Source organism: Pyxicephalus adspersus, chromosome 10 (genome assembly GCF_032062135.1).
Source record: "Pyxicephalus adspersus chromosome 10, UCB_Pads_2.0, whole genome shotgun sequence".
NCBI classification, from domain to species: Eukaryota; Metazoa; Chordata; class Amphibia; order Anura; family Pyxicephalidae; genus Pyxicephalus; species Pyxicephalus adspersus.
In genome coordinates, this window is record NC_092867.1 from 31,173,422 (window position 1) to 31,187,745 (window position 14,324).

The following is a 14,324-nucleotide window of genomic DNA, read 5'->3' on the forward strand; positions in this document are numbered from 1 at the left end:
TTTTCACCTGCTATGTTTTGGTTCTAACTATTGGGCGATACATGTTAAGGGCAGGTAAACTAACCAATTGTGACCTTATATTTGCATTTTACTGGTTTGGGGTTTCAAAGTAATCTGAAAGATAACAAAGGCTCTTGGAGGTGTCTGCATTTACATTAAAGTGGCAGTCCACTACAGTTCAAAAGACTGCACCTTTGCTTTAAACTTGTAGATGGCTACTTGGGAGTGTGACACTACACATGGCAGCTTTGCAAAGGATGGTAATACATTGTTTATATTTCAGCATTTACCTGCTTTTACCAAATCCTAAAATATCAACTTTGACTACACTCTTGAAGTAGAAAACGCAGATACATAAACTTACAATTAACACTTTTCCTATGGTGTATGTTTGTGGTTCGTCACTAGTCAGTTTGGTCCCATACCAGAAAGCTAGGGCATAAGCTCCCAATATCAGAAACTGAGTAACCCCCATAGATATGTTTGTTGTAACGGACTTTTTGATGCCAACTTTTTTTTGTATTTTCAAGTTGGCATTGTACCTGCAGGAGAAATTAGATTGTTAGTTTATAATGATTAATGAATATAAATTATGAAAGAAATTTGACTTTTTTTTATGTAAACATGAACTAAAATTTTGGCGTAATGACCCTTTAAAAAATTCAAGTGGGCTTAAAATTTAAATTGAAAAACAACTAAAATCCAAAAATGTTTTAGTGTACAGGGGAAAGACAGAAATCCCATTAGATATTTATTGTAGTACCAAGTTGGGAGATTTACCTTCATCTTGCATCAGTGGGAAGTATAATGGTATTTGATCCACTGCAGTGCAACTCAAAGAATTGAATGAATTATTGCAATGCCACACATGGCAAAAAGGTTATTGGTACACCAGAAGGCATCACAAAAGTATGAAAGGCCCTTAAAAGGAGGGCATCTAAGGTTGCTTTATACAGCATCATAATATATAAAGTATACAAAAGTGACATATAAAAAAACATAGGAACAGTCAGTAGAGTCCAAATAGCACATTAGTAATTGCACTCACTTATCCAGAGCCTTTACTTGTCCATTAAAAGCAACAACTGTCCGTATTGCAGTAAGAATCTCCTCTGCCACTGCTCCAGCTTTAGCATATGATGTCAGTTCTTGTGTTGTGAAGCTAGCCAGTAGCTATAAAAAGAAAATATGTAGACTTGTTTTATACTCAGTCATTTTACTTTGTAATATAACCCTAATAAAGAAAAACAACATTTTCTACTAAGGATATTTGTAAGAGAGCTTTCTATCTAAAATGTGAGGCAGCTTGTACATGAACAGATTACTGGAACTTGGTGCCAATATTTCACGGGAGAGAAGGAGAGAAGTCACAAAGAGAAGTCACAAAACTGACTATTCCACCTAGTGGACACCAATCTGCTAAAGTCTAACTGCACATCCTTTATTATCCTTTCTTGTCCCTCATTTCTTCTATTCTTCTATTTTCTTCAATGTTAATGTACCTTATATATATATATATATATATATATATATATATATATATATATACACCATATTTTTCGGACCATAAGACGCACCGGACCATAAGACGCACCAGTTTTTAGAGAAGGGAAATGCAAATTGCACCATTCATGATAAATGACTTCAGAGGATGATTATGGAGGACATGACAGTTGAAACAACTCTATCACTTAATAAGAAGGAGAAAACTGAAAGAAAGGTCAATCATGTGTTGGTATCAACTTATGTCAACTGCAAGGTGACCACAGCTCCTATTGCTCAAATTCAACTCTTGTGAATGGCCAAAGCCTACCCACTCCCACTTGTTCCTAATGGCTTTTTGCTCTGATGGGCTGCCTCATTAGCCAGTAGGAATGTGTGTAAGGTGGGAGGCTTACTCCATCAATTAAAAGAAGAACCACATTTTGTTGAAACTGTTAAGCATTTGGTTATAGCAGAGGGCAACAAGAGCTTCTGCAGATATTCCACAGGCATCTTCAGGTACCTGCGCTTTAACGCTGCTAGCCATTTTCCTTTTTTGCTTTTTTTTCCTGTTGAAAGTTTATGTCTCCAGGTAAGCAAATGAAGCTACACAGATATGCCACATGAACTATTCTGCTTCCCAGACTTTAGAAGAGATACATGCCCCTCACACCTATCCCTCTGCAAGGGGTGATATACCTAACTTTGTGAATGTGGTAAAAAGTCCCCAAAAATGAACTTTTGCTAACCATGACTTTAAGCCCAAGTTTATCACTGAATTATCAATGGAGAACCCAAACTGCTTTAGTAGATCACCCAAACTAAATATGTATTTATTTTGCAACAAGCAAATAGTCATTATCCGGAGTCAAAAAGATTTTCTAACAGTGTGAAAAATCTGTTTGATACCAATAAAAATGGAAAGTTACAGTGATACCTGGCAATGTGCACTTTTTGAGGAGGAGGAAAAAAGTTGACTGCCTGTCATTCTTGTTATCTTTTGGTAACATTTGGCTTTCTGTAGCCATCCTAAAACTGGTTACAGACATATAGAAGTGTTAAGTAGCACTGGAAACATTCCAAGTGCTTGACAACTCTTCTCTGGAAAGGTGACAAGTGTACCTTGAAAGGGAGTGAATTGTATATACACTAGAATTTTCTTGACTAAACGAACATTTCAGGTGAAAATCTAGGGTGTGTACAGGCGTGGCCCAATGTCATACAGGAAGCCAGTAGTAATCAGCCGCTTTGGATTGTTGATGACCGATGACAGCAGAAGCCACTATAAACATTTTTGACATCACCTCCAGCTCCTGTTCCTACTCCTATTAGATGGTAAATAATTTCAATATTCAATAGTCTACCTTCCACAGTCTTGGAGAGCTTTAATAAATCAGGCCCCCTGTTTGTGGAAAACCTTATTCAATTAAAGTAGTTTGTAACATTTACTTACTTTGTAATTTCTGCTTCTATGTCAATAGAGCCTATGATCTTCTGATTACATTCTCCAGGTGGAGGAGGAGTGATATTTAATGCAGAAACTTTGGAGAAAAGAAAAAAAAACATAAATTATGTGTCTTTTTTATGGAATATGTTCTGTTTGGGGTCTTATGTGGGTGGATACTGAATAGCCATCTAGCATTTTACAAGACCTGAGGGATTCAGAGCCTACATCTGACATTTAACCCTGAGCATGGGATCTTATTGTTCTGTTTTATTTGCTATAAATTGATATAAATACAAACAAAATAAATGAAAGTGACAAATAAGTCAGGTGGCAAGGAAGGTGGAAGAACTGGTAATTCAGGTTTTTACTACATCCTTTAGGAATAGGTTTTTAATGGATCCTTTGGGGATTGTACTATTTTGATTATTTCATTGCTGTTGTATGGCATATATTAAACGTTATTTGAAGAATAAAGAAAACATGCATGACACCTACTGTTGGTACTGAGACCACTCTGAACAAATGCGTCTGTCATCTGCCCAAAGACTATGATCATGATGGGAAGTCCAGTGCCGCAGGCAAGTGAACATGCTATTCCAAGGATCATCAGCAGTATATCCCATGTGTCAGCATAGCGAAGCTGTAAGAAAAACACCAACTCATTCAGATGTCTAATCAATCAATATCATTTTCCATTCCATGTGATCCTTATGGGCCATTTATCAATTTAATGCCCCATAATGTTACATAATCTAAGACATAAATATGTCATACACACAAAGTGAAGTTTCTATTCATGCATGTCTTATTACAAAGTATAAATCTAGGCAAACTGTTAAACACAAATTCAAATATATATAAAGATGTAGTTTTATCTTTGTATCCAGTACTTATAATTGGACAGAATTGACAGACAGCACAGCTGGGTGGATGACACCAACTGCGGATATATACAATGGTGTTCACTGTCCACCATAACTTATTTATAAGACTGTAAGTGGGCAGCAAAAGACTTATACCGGGATCTGCCTAAAGTTAAATGAATTAAAAGTCCATTGGTTGAAGGACCTTTACTTACCCGGTTCCCACAGGCTTCCTGATATCATCATATACAGTGCAGAACCAGTAGCATTGTAAGTGAGAAGGCCAAGAGCCTGCCCACAACATTGAAAGTCAAAGAGAAGAGGCGATCCTCAGCCAGCATAGTGAGGAAAATGTTTTCATTGCTATAGCTTAGTTACATGACCACGGTAGCCCAGTGGCACCCTAGATGGCCTTACCAGCCTTGCTCAGCCCTCCATCTTCCACTTACCCTTCCCAAATAACATAGCCAAATTCAGGTAGTTGGAACACAATTGGTTCAATAGCAGTTTATTGTATACCACAAATATTATCTGAAAATTTTAAATCCTATACCTTTATATTTATATAACATAGAATGCCAAACCAAAAAATGCTCGCCCACCACCTTACTTCAGTACTAACAACTACACTGCCTTTCAGAAACTCAGCCACTTCACTATCAACGAACCTTAGCTCACCCACCAGACAGCCTCACTTTCCACGGCTAAAACCACAAAAAAGCAGCAGGTGGGCAGAAAACTTCTTCCCACCCAGCACCCTTCCTTTATTCTTCCTGACCCCACCTTTCTCTCTGCCCTCCAACCAATCAGCACCCGAGACTCCTGGACGCCATGACCACCCTGTGATGCAGTCCTTGTGCCTATCTCTTCTTTCTCACCTCTGGATCCAAATCTTGGGCCCCTTTTTAGACTTAGGCCACATACATACATACATACGTTAGACTTTTGTCATTGGAAAGGATCTCTCACGATCCTTTCCAAAGACAAAAGATTGAAAGATACACGAATGAGTGCTGTACAGACAGTGCCTTTCTGCTCTATGAAGAGGGAAAACCCAGATCCTGCACATTCAACTGATTACAACATCAGTTCTATTTAGAAAAATGTATGTACTCATACAGTTACTTTGACGTTTTTTGCCCCTAATTAATTGCATACAAATAAGTAGTAAACCATTGACATACTCACCAGCTCAATGGCGCCCACCATCCTCTTTGGAGTGGAGTCATTTTTCTTTTCTTTCCTCCCTCTGATGACAAACAGACAAATAACTTTCAGTTCACGACATTCACAGAAAATATTTCTATTTCATGTTTTTTGTAAATAAATGCAATTTGATAATGTATTTGACAACTTGAAAAATAAAAGCCTCCTACAGTGATTGGTTGAACTCTCGTCATTTTTTCTTTAAATGTATGCAGAATACACAATTTTAGAATGTAGGTATTAAAACTGCGTTTTATAATTACATCTTTATATCAAATTGTGGGTTACGTTTTTCACATGTTGATACTGATCAAAGATCTATTATATTTTTTTTCTATTATTTATAATTTAAAAGTTATACAAGCAGGCAAGATTTGAATTATACACATAGCAGTAGGCTTTCATTTGTCTAAACCTAATTTTCTAGGTGATGAAAGTACTGGTGCCAAGTTAGGTCATAACTACCGGTATTATTATTAATTATAAACAGGATTTATACAGCGCCAACAAATTACACAGTATTTTTCGATGGTTGTATAAGGGGACACATTAATGACAGGACAATATATCATACCACAGTATGGGGCTCAGGGGTAAGTGGAACGGGTGTGCTTTAGCAGGAAGGAAACAAAAAAGAGCCGGACCTGCAACCCATGCTGCTTAAATAGTCGACAGCTTAAGGAGAAGGGTTGTTTTGGCCTTATCAATCTGATTTACAAAGAACCTTGTTCTGACCTAACCAGACCCCATCATAGGTCGAGATTTAATTTTTTAAGGCATTCACAACAAAAAAAAATATTGGACTATACCCTTGTACATATGGTAAATTATAATTCCAAACTTCTGGCATTGTGTAACAAGCAGCTTGAGATTTAATATTTGACTGGCCTTGTACAAGATGTGTTTTCTCTTGGGTGTATTAAAAATGAAGGTAAACTGTTTATTTGTAAAATGGATTTACTAACAGTCACATGGTTTTACCTTTTAAATCTATTTCACTTGTATCCAGAGAGTTACTCATACACAGGCATTATTTTACATCTGATCGTAAAACTAAGACCCGAGACCAGAATGAAAGTATTGTTAAAAACATAATTACCCTCATGTACTTTATTGCAGCTGTGCACAATGCCTTTATATTCTCTCTTATACCGAGAGGAGCATTAATCAGGGCTGATCACCAGCCAGTAGGTGCAATTACATTTGCTTCCATTGCAATTAACATATTCAAAAATACAAAAAAGCTTAAGAGACAGCTGTATTTACAGACTAATATGCTGAAAAACAGCATCGCTGAAATGAGTTTGCATTTATTTTGCTACTGTGCATACAGGAGTGCCTGTTAATAAGATTTGGATGTCAGAATCGGAAAAATCTTTGAACACAAATTCAAATTGGCAATGTTTAATTATTTTAACTTCCACAAGTAAATTTTGTATTAAATGTTTGAGAGATTACAGTGGTTAGTTAAAGGCACAAGTGCATTATCCTCATAGGCTACTGGGTCTTGTAGCTCTTAATAGTAATAACTAAGCAGCTTGAGGGTGCTCGCAGCCAATGTTAGTGTACACAAGGGGCAGTGTTCCCATTATCCGGGAAATCTGGGGCCTGATTCATCAAGCAAAATCGAAAGCTCGCTCACGCATAAACACTATCTGGAATCGGAAACCAAAAACCTATTCATCAACCAAATAACAGCCTTCGAGAATATGCTGGCGTATTCTCCCGACATTTATCAACTGAAATAATCACGCACTTCGAGCCGCGTATCTCCGGCAACTTGACACTGGCAAGCTTGCATTAAAAGTCACTGTTCCCCTAAAAAATCATTCTTTCATATGGCACACATGTTTCACTTAGCCCTAAATAAAAAGGTTTGTGTTGTTAAAATGTTTAAAACATATATATTAGCTAAGAAATAGGCATATTTAAAAATGACCTATTGTTTTCAGGTTCGGAAAGAGTTAACTGATTTCAGCTGTTTCCTAAGGCGCCTACCTAAATGCTTACAATGCTGGACCTGAGGATCCACCTGGTGTTAAATCCCTGTCTGCTGTGTAAGAGTTTAGGATTTCCCTCACTTTGGACAGATTACCCTTTATCAACAAGGCAGGAAAATCTCCACAGTAGGACACTGATGCGAAAGAATACATGAGTTGGTTTTTACTCTGCCCCTTTTAATAATGGAAAAACAATACATTTGGGTTTTAGATGTACAGTTAAAATTAGATGATGTAACCAAAGGCAGAGTCAGCAAAGAGATTTTAGAGAACATAAAATAAACGTTTGAAGATAAACAGAATGTTACAGTAAAGTGATGTTTTGATCTTACAGAAAAATGTGCAGCAAAAAAACCTTTCCTTAAAATTAAATTTCTCCAGATGGAAATTGATGTTTTTTGCTTGATTTTTATAGCTTATTTAATCTTTACAAATTTTATTCGATTAGGGCAGAAAAAACATAAGCCAAAGAAAAGAACATTCATTTAATAAAAGCTAATACCACGGGAGTACAACAATACATTTGTCTCGATGTCTAAAAATAGGTAGCGGGGCAGAAAAAAAAAAGAACCGTTAAACCACCTATAGAGTATCTCAAATGAAAATTACACCCTACACTGGGTAAAGCAACACTGGTGACAAATAACAGAAAAGCTGTCATTTACACAAACATCTTGAGCAAAAGAAAAAGCCATTTCTGCTAAGCAGAAGGAAAATATTTAGAGGAATGAGTAACACACATAAGAGTGTTGAAGGGAGTTTGAACATTCAGTATTGTAATGATAGAACGGCATAACGCTATAATGAACAGTCCCGGTGTGTCACAATTTCGTTCTTGGTTTTGACGTCTTTTTACAGTATCAGCCCATGTTCTAAATTAAAAAACATCCATCCCCATGATAGTGTCACTCTGCCTAATCTTCTCCACCTCGAGTGTGTTATGAAAGTCACTCCCAGACCAGGACATTCCTGATGACCCGGCTTTTTTCCTCCTTCAACAAAACTCATTTTCAAGGAAGACATACAAAAGCTCGGTCGTCAGACATCTTATTGTGGCTGCCCTTTCCTGCATTGCTGCTGGATGGCGTAATCCGACTCCACCCACGATTGGATTGTGGTTGATTAAAGTTAATGAAATACATAGGATCTTACCTCCACTATGAGGGGCACTGGCAGGAAGGTGGCTCACACCTGGTATTACTGGTCACAATTTATGCTTACTACCGAATACCGGAACCTTGCTTCCACTAACTGAATTCTAAGTTTGGTTTCTCATACTTATAGTTTTTCCTTTAGGAGAGGCCCCTCATCTGGTGTACTTTTCCTCTTACTCTCTCCCCCGCCTCTTTTCCTTTGTATACCATTTTGTTTTGTTATTTAATTACAGTTTCTTTTTCTGAATATTTTTACTTGCACTTTTTAATTTGTAGTGTATTATTGTTGTTACAAATTTGCACTAACATGATTGGAATAATATTATGGTTGTTATGTCAATATGTGCCTGTTTATTTGATTTGATTCCGATCCTGGGATATCTTGTATCCCCTCCCCTGTTTTTATTGTACCCTGTTTTAAAAATTTTAAATAAAGAATGTTTTAAAAAAAAAACCTGATAGCTGTAAAAACTTTATTCTATAATAAATCATTTTTATTCATTTATAAAAAAAAAAAAGTCACTCCCAAGCTTTAAATACTGATCTGTCAGTGCCTACCTAGGCCAGTAAATAACACAAATTATAAAATATATATGTTGTTGAATAGCAGCATTTCTGGGAAGCAGAGGAAGGCAGTTCCTTGAATTCCTATAATGCGTAAAATAAGCTTATGATATCTACCTACTTCTGGGATATCTACCCTGTGCAACAAAATGTTTGGTCTTACAACTTATCTACTGCCCAATTAAAATTATTCATTCACAATAGATGGATAGATGCATCATTTGTATGAGAGGAAGGGATGGTTAGCAAGGGGCTCCTGTGTAAGAACAATTTCTGGACTCACAATTCATCTAATGCCCATTTACAACCATTTATTCAGGATAGATAAATAGATACTGGTCTGTGCAATAAATAGTCTCATGGTCCACAATATGCATTTGAGGTCAGACAGACAGTGAACACCCCCTTTGTCTTCCACCCAGAGAGAAAATTAAAGACACATTTTGCATGTCTCCATGTCAGTCAGGCAGGAAGTTATGAAATCACTCCCTCTGTCCAATAGACCCTGGAAAGTTAAGGCACCATGAAAAATGACGTCCACCTATCCTTTGCCCCTTATGTGAGCAGTGCTCATATATGATGTAGAGCGGGGTCCCAAAACACAACCCCAATCACATTTAATAAAAATAGGCATTTAAATGGTATGTTCATACCCCTATGCATAATCCAGCCTCTGGTTCACATTGGGCAAACATAAAATTCTTACGCTTGTAGCCCTGTTATGGGGGGAGGGGGGGGGGCATGTAAATGACCCTCACAAACCAGGCTATGGCGCTAACCTGTAGATAACAGAGAGGATCCTGGGCCTTCGCTATGTGGAAGAGTGAGGATACTAATAAAGTTGGCAGTGCCTCCACCCAGGACAGGGTCTCTGTTAGCAGAAGGGCCCCCCTCCTGGGACATTAACCAGAAATAATAACCGTAATATCCTCAAAGTCCTGAGGAGAATTGTGCACAGATATACCCAGGTATATATACAGTCTATAAACAGCAGCAAGGACATCCTCCAACTGGCAATTGGGCTGTGTGTGCTGTAATCCTGGATTGCAGGGATGCAGGCAGTCTCTGGAGTTCAGGGACAATCTATATGCACTACCACTTAGACCCTAGCAATCACACTAATCTGCCAATGCAACCGGACCTCTGCTACCTATGGGCCATCGGATGCCTAACCTAATGCTAAATGTAACTAGACAGAGGGTGCAGATCAGCAAAGAAAACTGAAAGGACAGAGCCAATATATATTTGTGTATGTAGCTGATACACTGACAGTAGGGATTTCCCAAAGTGATCTCTGATAACAGATATCACATATACCCCATTAATACAGAGGGTAATAATAAAATACTCCACTACACACTGACAAGACAGTCAGTGTGTTCTGGAAGGGATTCAGGCACCTACCCTGGCTGAGCACATGTTCTCATCTCTCTCCCTGTACATTTTCTTATATCCTGGTGGGGTTTCTAAGGCTACTATCAGGGGCAAGAAACACTTCAACAACTTTATTTGCAATTTACAAATTTACAATTCAGCTAGCAGGTAGAAAAGGGCAGTCCCCTACATGCCTATAAAGGAAACCCAAATCCCGGTGGAACTGGCATACTTGTCTTTTACACATCTGTAGGTTCCAAATCGCAAATATAATAAAATCATAAAATAGAAAACCCATTTAATATCATGTGGCCAAAGCAAAAGATGGGTAACTCCCCCATTTCAAAACTGGCTACGACCTAATGGCCCTGATTCATCCATAAAATCCGCGCTCGCTGGAAGCGCGAAAGTACGCGCGACCAGCGGCTCCGGCCGCGAGCTTTTTCAGTTGCTGAATTGCGCGACGGCGTACGATTTTGGATCGCGAATACGAATGCGCGAGCGATTATCCGATTCTGCTTGATGAATTAGGGCCAATATGTAGTGGATAAAACATTTGTTTACCCTTAGTCAAAAATTAATGAAAATCATTATTAGGTGTCTGTGCTTTTTTAAATATATATATATCCCTTGATTTTCTGTCAATATAAAAGGATTTATTAGGAACAGTAGAAAAAGGATGAGGAATATATTGTCAGTTGACACCACACAGTCTACCAGTCTTGAAAATAAATTTCCTTTTGCGAGAAGTTGCCAGTAGAGCTTGACCCTACTTAAATCACCATTGAGAAGAAAAAAAAATGTTACAGGAAGAAGTGCCTTACTTGTATTTCTTCTTCTTTATTATCCCATTACTTGCTAGCTTTTCATCTTGTTGAAAGGCAGGGTTGTCATAAGCATGATCGGGAAACCCATCTGAAAAAGGAAATGTCAAAAGGATACCAGTCATGGCCTCTAAAAAAGATACCATCAATCAATCTGTCCACAAAATATATAAAAATAAAGAAAGTATTACACGACTATTATGTCAGTACATTTATTCTTACCCGCAGCAATGCAAAGAAAAGATAATACATAGAAAAAACGGCGTTAATAGTATTTTTTTTAATCTAATGGCATAACAAGTTACTCCTATTGGATCCAATGAGCCATCAACCACCTTTTAGTTCACTAATAACTGAGTTAAAAGAATATACTGTAAATTATTAAATGTTATCCCAAACAACATACTGATACTGTACAATAAAATGCATATTACCTCAATAGGATATTCAACCGTATGGCACTGGACTCTTGATCATGGTGTATATATAAATATGTCAGATGCAGACCTGAATTTATATTTCTTTTTGTCTCGAGATTCACAGAGCTCTGCTACATAGCACAGTCCTATCTGGTAGGCAATCACCCTGATTTTCTATGCTGCAAACATGTAACACTTACAGGTCTTGTCAATGGTTGTACAGTACATGGAGAAGCAGAAGACTGATGAGCTCATCACTAGTGTTGTTGTTCGAATTTGGGTCATCCTAATGTTCGACCCAAATATGGCCGTTCGAATTCGGGTTGACCCGACTCAAATTTTGTTGGATTTGAAGCCCTGAATTCGGCCCTTCCACAATGCCTAGGGACCTCCCCCATAATGCCTAGGGCCCTCCAGCAGGGATGCTCTCCTCCATGTTGGTTGTGGCAGGCAGCCGATTGGCTGTCTGTCACTGCATGCCACACAGGCAGCCATTGGCTTAAATAAGGCCAGGGCGTGCCTACATTTACCACTCCTGACAGAGATTTGCTAGCATCACAACCTTTCTGTGCTGCTTGGCTTGCTTTGTCAAAGTAAAAAAAAGTGCTTAACTTAGTTGGACTGTGTCACACTCACACTATTCGTCAGATAGACGAATTGTTAGATTGTACTGTATTGGTGCAGTCCTGAAATCTACTGTACTCAGATAGGTAGAGTGTTTCACTGTTAGCTAGATGCCAGCAATTTGAGTGTGGCATGTAGCCGAGCATTACCTTTTTCAGGCTTCACCAGCGGTGAGCAGGAGCTCCAATGCAGATCGGCTTCTGTTTGACGCATTGCTAGCAGTCAAGACCAGGCATCATTGCCATCCCCCACACCTTCTACCCCATTGTCCAATATTTCTGTGGTTAGCATTAGCAGCATCCAACCTTCCATCCCCCAGATGCTGGAGCACAAGAGGAAATATGGCCCAAATGACCCCAAAACAAAGCTAATCAATGAGGCAATTGCACAGCTGATTGCGTTAGAGCTCCTCCCTTAACGGTTGGTGGACTCCAATGCGTTCCATTACGCATTCCTCTGCGCAAACCCACAGTACGTTATGCCCAAGTGACAGTATTTTGCAAAAAAATGTGTTCCTGCTTTGCATGAACACGTGCAGAACAATGTGCCCATGGCCCTGCAGTTTCTGGCAAGGTGCACCTGACAACTGACAGTTGGTCGAGCAAGCATGGAGTAGGAAGATATATTTCCTATACAGCTCACTGGGTAGCTTTGGTGGCAGCGGGGGAAGATGCAGCTGAAGCAAGGCCTGCATACCTACCTCCTACCTCCGCCCAGAGCACATCGCCATGCAATCTCCTCCTCAACCTCCACTTCCACCTCCTCCCTTGACTCTTCCTTCTCTTCCTGTTCCTCCAGGGACACTTTGCTGTGGAGACCCAGCACCTCCCATTCTGCAGAATCTGTTCACCGCCAGCAACAACCTGCAGTTTGCTATTTCAGTGCACAATTCAAACATTGCCTTGCAGTCCTGAGGTTGCGAAGCCTGGGTTCCCTCAGCCACACGGACGCAGCAATCCTAAGTGCCCTGCGGGAGCAGGAGGACTTACGGCTAACTCCCAACAGACTCCAGCCAGGTAAGGTCGTGCGTGACAATGGGTCAAATCTGTTGGCAGCCCTGCTTTGTGGGAAACTCACACATGTACCTTGCCTGGCTCACGTCATGAACCTGATAGTACAGCGCTTAAGAATGATTTTTTAGGGGAACAGTGACTTTTAATGCAAGCTCGCCAGTGTAAAGCTGCCGGAGATGCGCGGCTCCGGCCGCGAGCTTTATCAGTTGCTGAATAGCGCGATGGCATACGATTTCGGATCGCAAATACGAATGCGCGACCGATAATCCGATTCTGCTTGATGAATCAGGGGCACGTTCTCAACTCTGCCCCTGTACATTTCCTTATATCCTGGTGGGGTTTCTAAGGCTACTATCAGGGGCAGGAAACACTTTATTTGCAATTTACAAATTTACAATTCAGCTAGCAGGTAGAAAAGGGCAGTCCCCTACACGCCTATAAAGGAAACCCAAATCCCAGTGGAACTGGCATACTTGTCTTTTACACATCTGTAGGTTCCAAATCGCAAATATAATAAAATCATAAAATAGAAAACCCATTTAATATCATGTGGTCAAAGCAAAAGATGGGTAACTCCCCCATTTCAAAACTGGCTACGACCTAATATGTAGTGGATAAAACATTTGTTTAACCTTAGTCAAAAATTAATGAAAATTATTATTAGGTGTCTGTGCTTTTTTAAATATATATTTCCCTTGATTTTCTGTCAATATTAAAGGATTTATTAGGAACAGTAGAAAAAGGATGAGGAATATATTGTCAGTTGACACCACACAGTCTACCAGTCTTGAAAATAAATTTCCTTTTGTGAGAAGTTGCCAGTGAGGCTTGACCCTACTTAAATCACCATTGAGAAGAAAAAAAAATGTTACAGGAAGAAGTGCCTTACTTGTATTTCTTCTTTTTTATTATCCCATTACTTGCTAGCTTTTCATCTTGTTGAAAGGCAGGGTTGTCATAAGCAAGATCGGGAAACCCATCTGAAAAAGGAAATGTCAAAAGGATACCAGTCATGGCCTCTAAAAAAAGATACCATCAATCAATCTGTCCACAAACTATAGAAAAATAAAGAAAATATTACACGACTATTATGTCAGTACATTTAATCTTTCCCGCAGCAATGCAATGAAAAGATGATACATAGAAATAACAGTGTTAATAGTATTTTTTTTTTTTTTTTAATCTAATGACATTGCAAGTTACTCCTATTGGATATAATGAGCCATCAACCACCTTTTAGTTCACTAATAACTGAGTTAAAAGAATATACTGTAAATTATTAAATGTTATCCCAAACAACATACTGATACTGTACAATAAAAGGTCGTGCGTGACAATTGGTCAAATCTGTTGG

At 38.8% G+C, this 14,324-nt stretch overlaps 1 protein-coding gene and 1 pseudogene across 1 annotated transcript in view; one reads left to right on the forward strand and one right to left on the reverse strand.

Moving 5' to 3' along the window:
• LOC140339971 (ATP-dependent translocase ABCB1-like) overlaps positions 1-11,005 on the reverse strand; it is a gene marked incomplete at its 5' end in the record, with an annotated part of 159,370 nt that extends 148,365 nt beyond the window's left edge. Inside the window, 7 exon segments of the mRNA XM_072424899.1 lie at positions 365-542; positions 1,049-1,173; positions 2,412-2,517; positions 2,936-3,023; positions 3,425-3,569; positions 4,981-5,041; positions 10,915-11,005. Coding sequence (XP_072281000.1) covers positions 365-542; positions 1,049-1,173; positions 2,412-2,517; positions 2,936-3,023; positions 3,425-3,569; positions 4,981-5,041; positions 10,915-11,005 — 794 coding nt within the window.
• A 2,530-nt stretch (positions 11,006-13,535) lies between these two features.
• LOC140339972 (PC-esterase domain-containing protein 1A pseudogene) overlaps positions 13,536-14,324 on the forward strand; it is a 5,276-nt pseudogene continuing 4,487 nt past the window's right edge.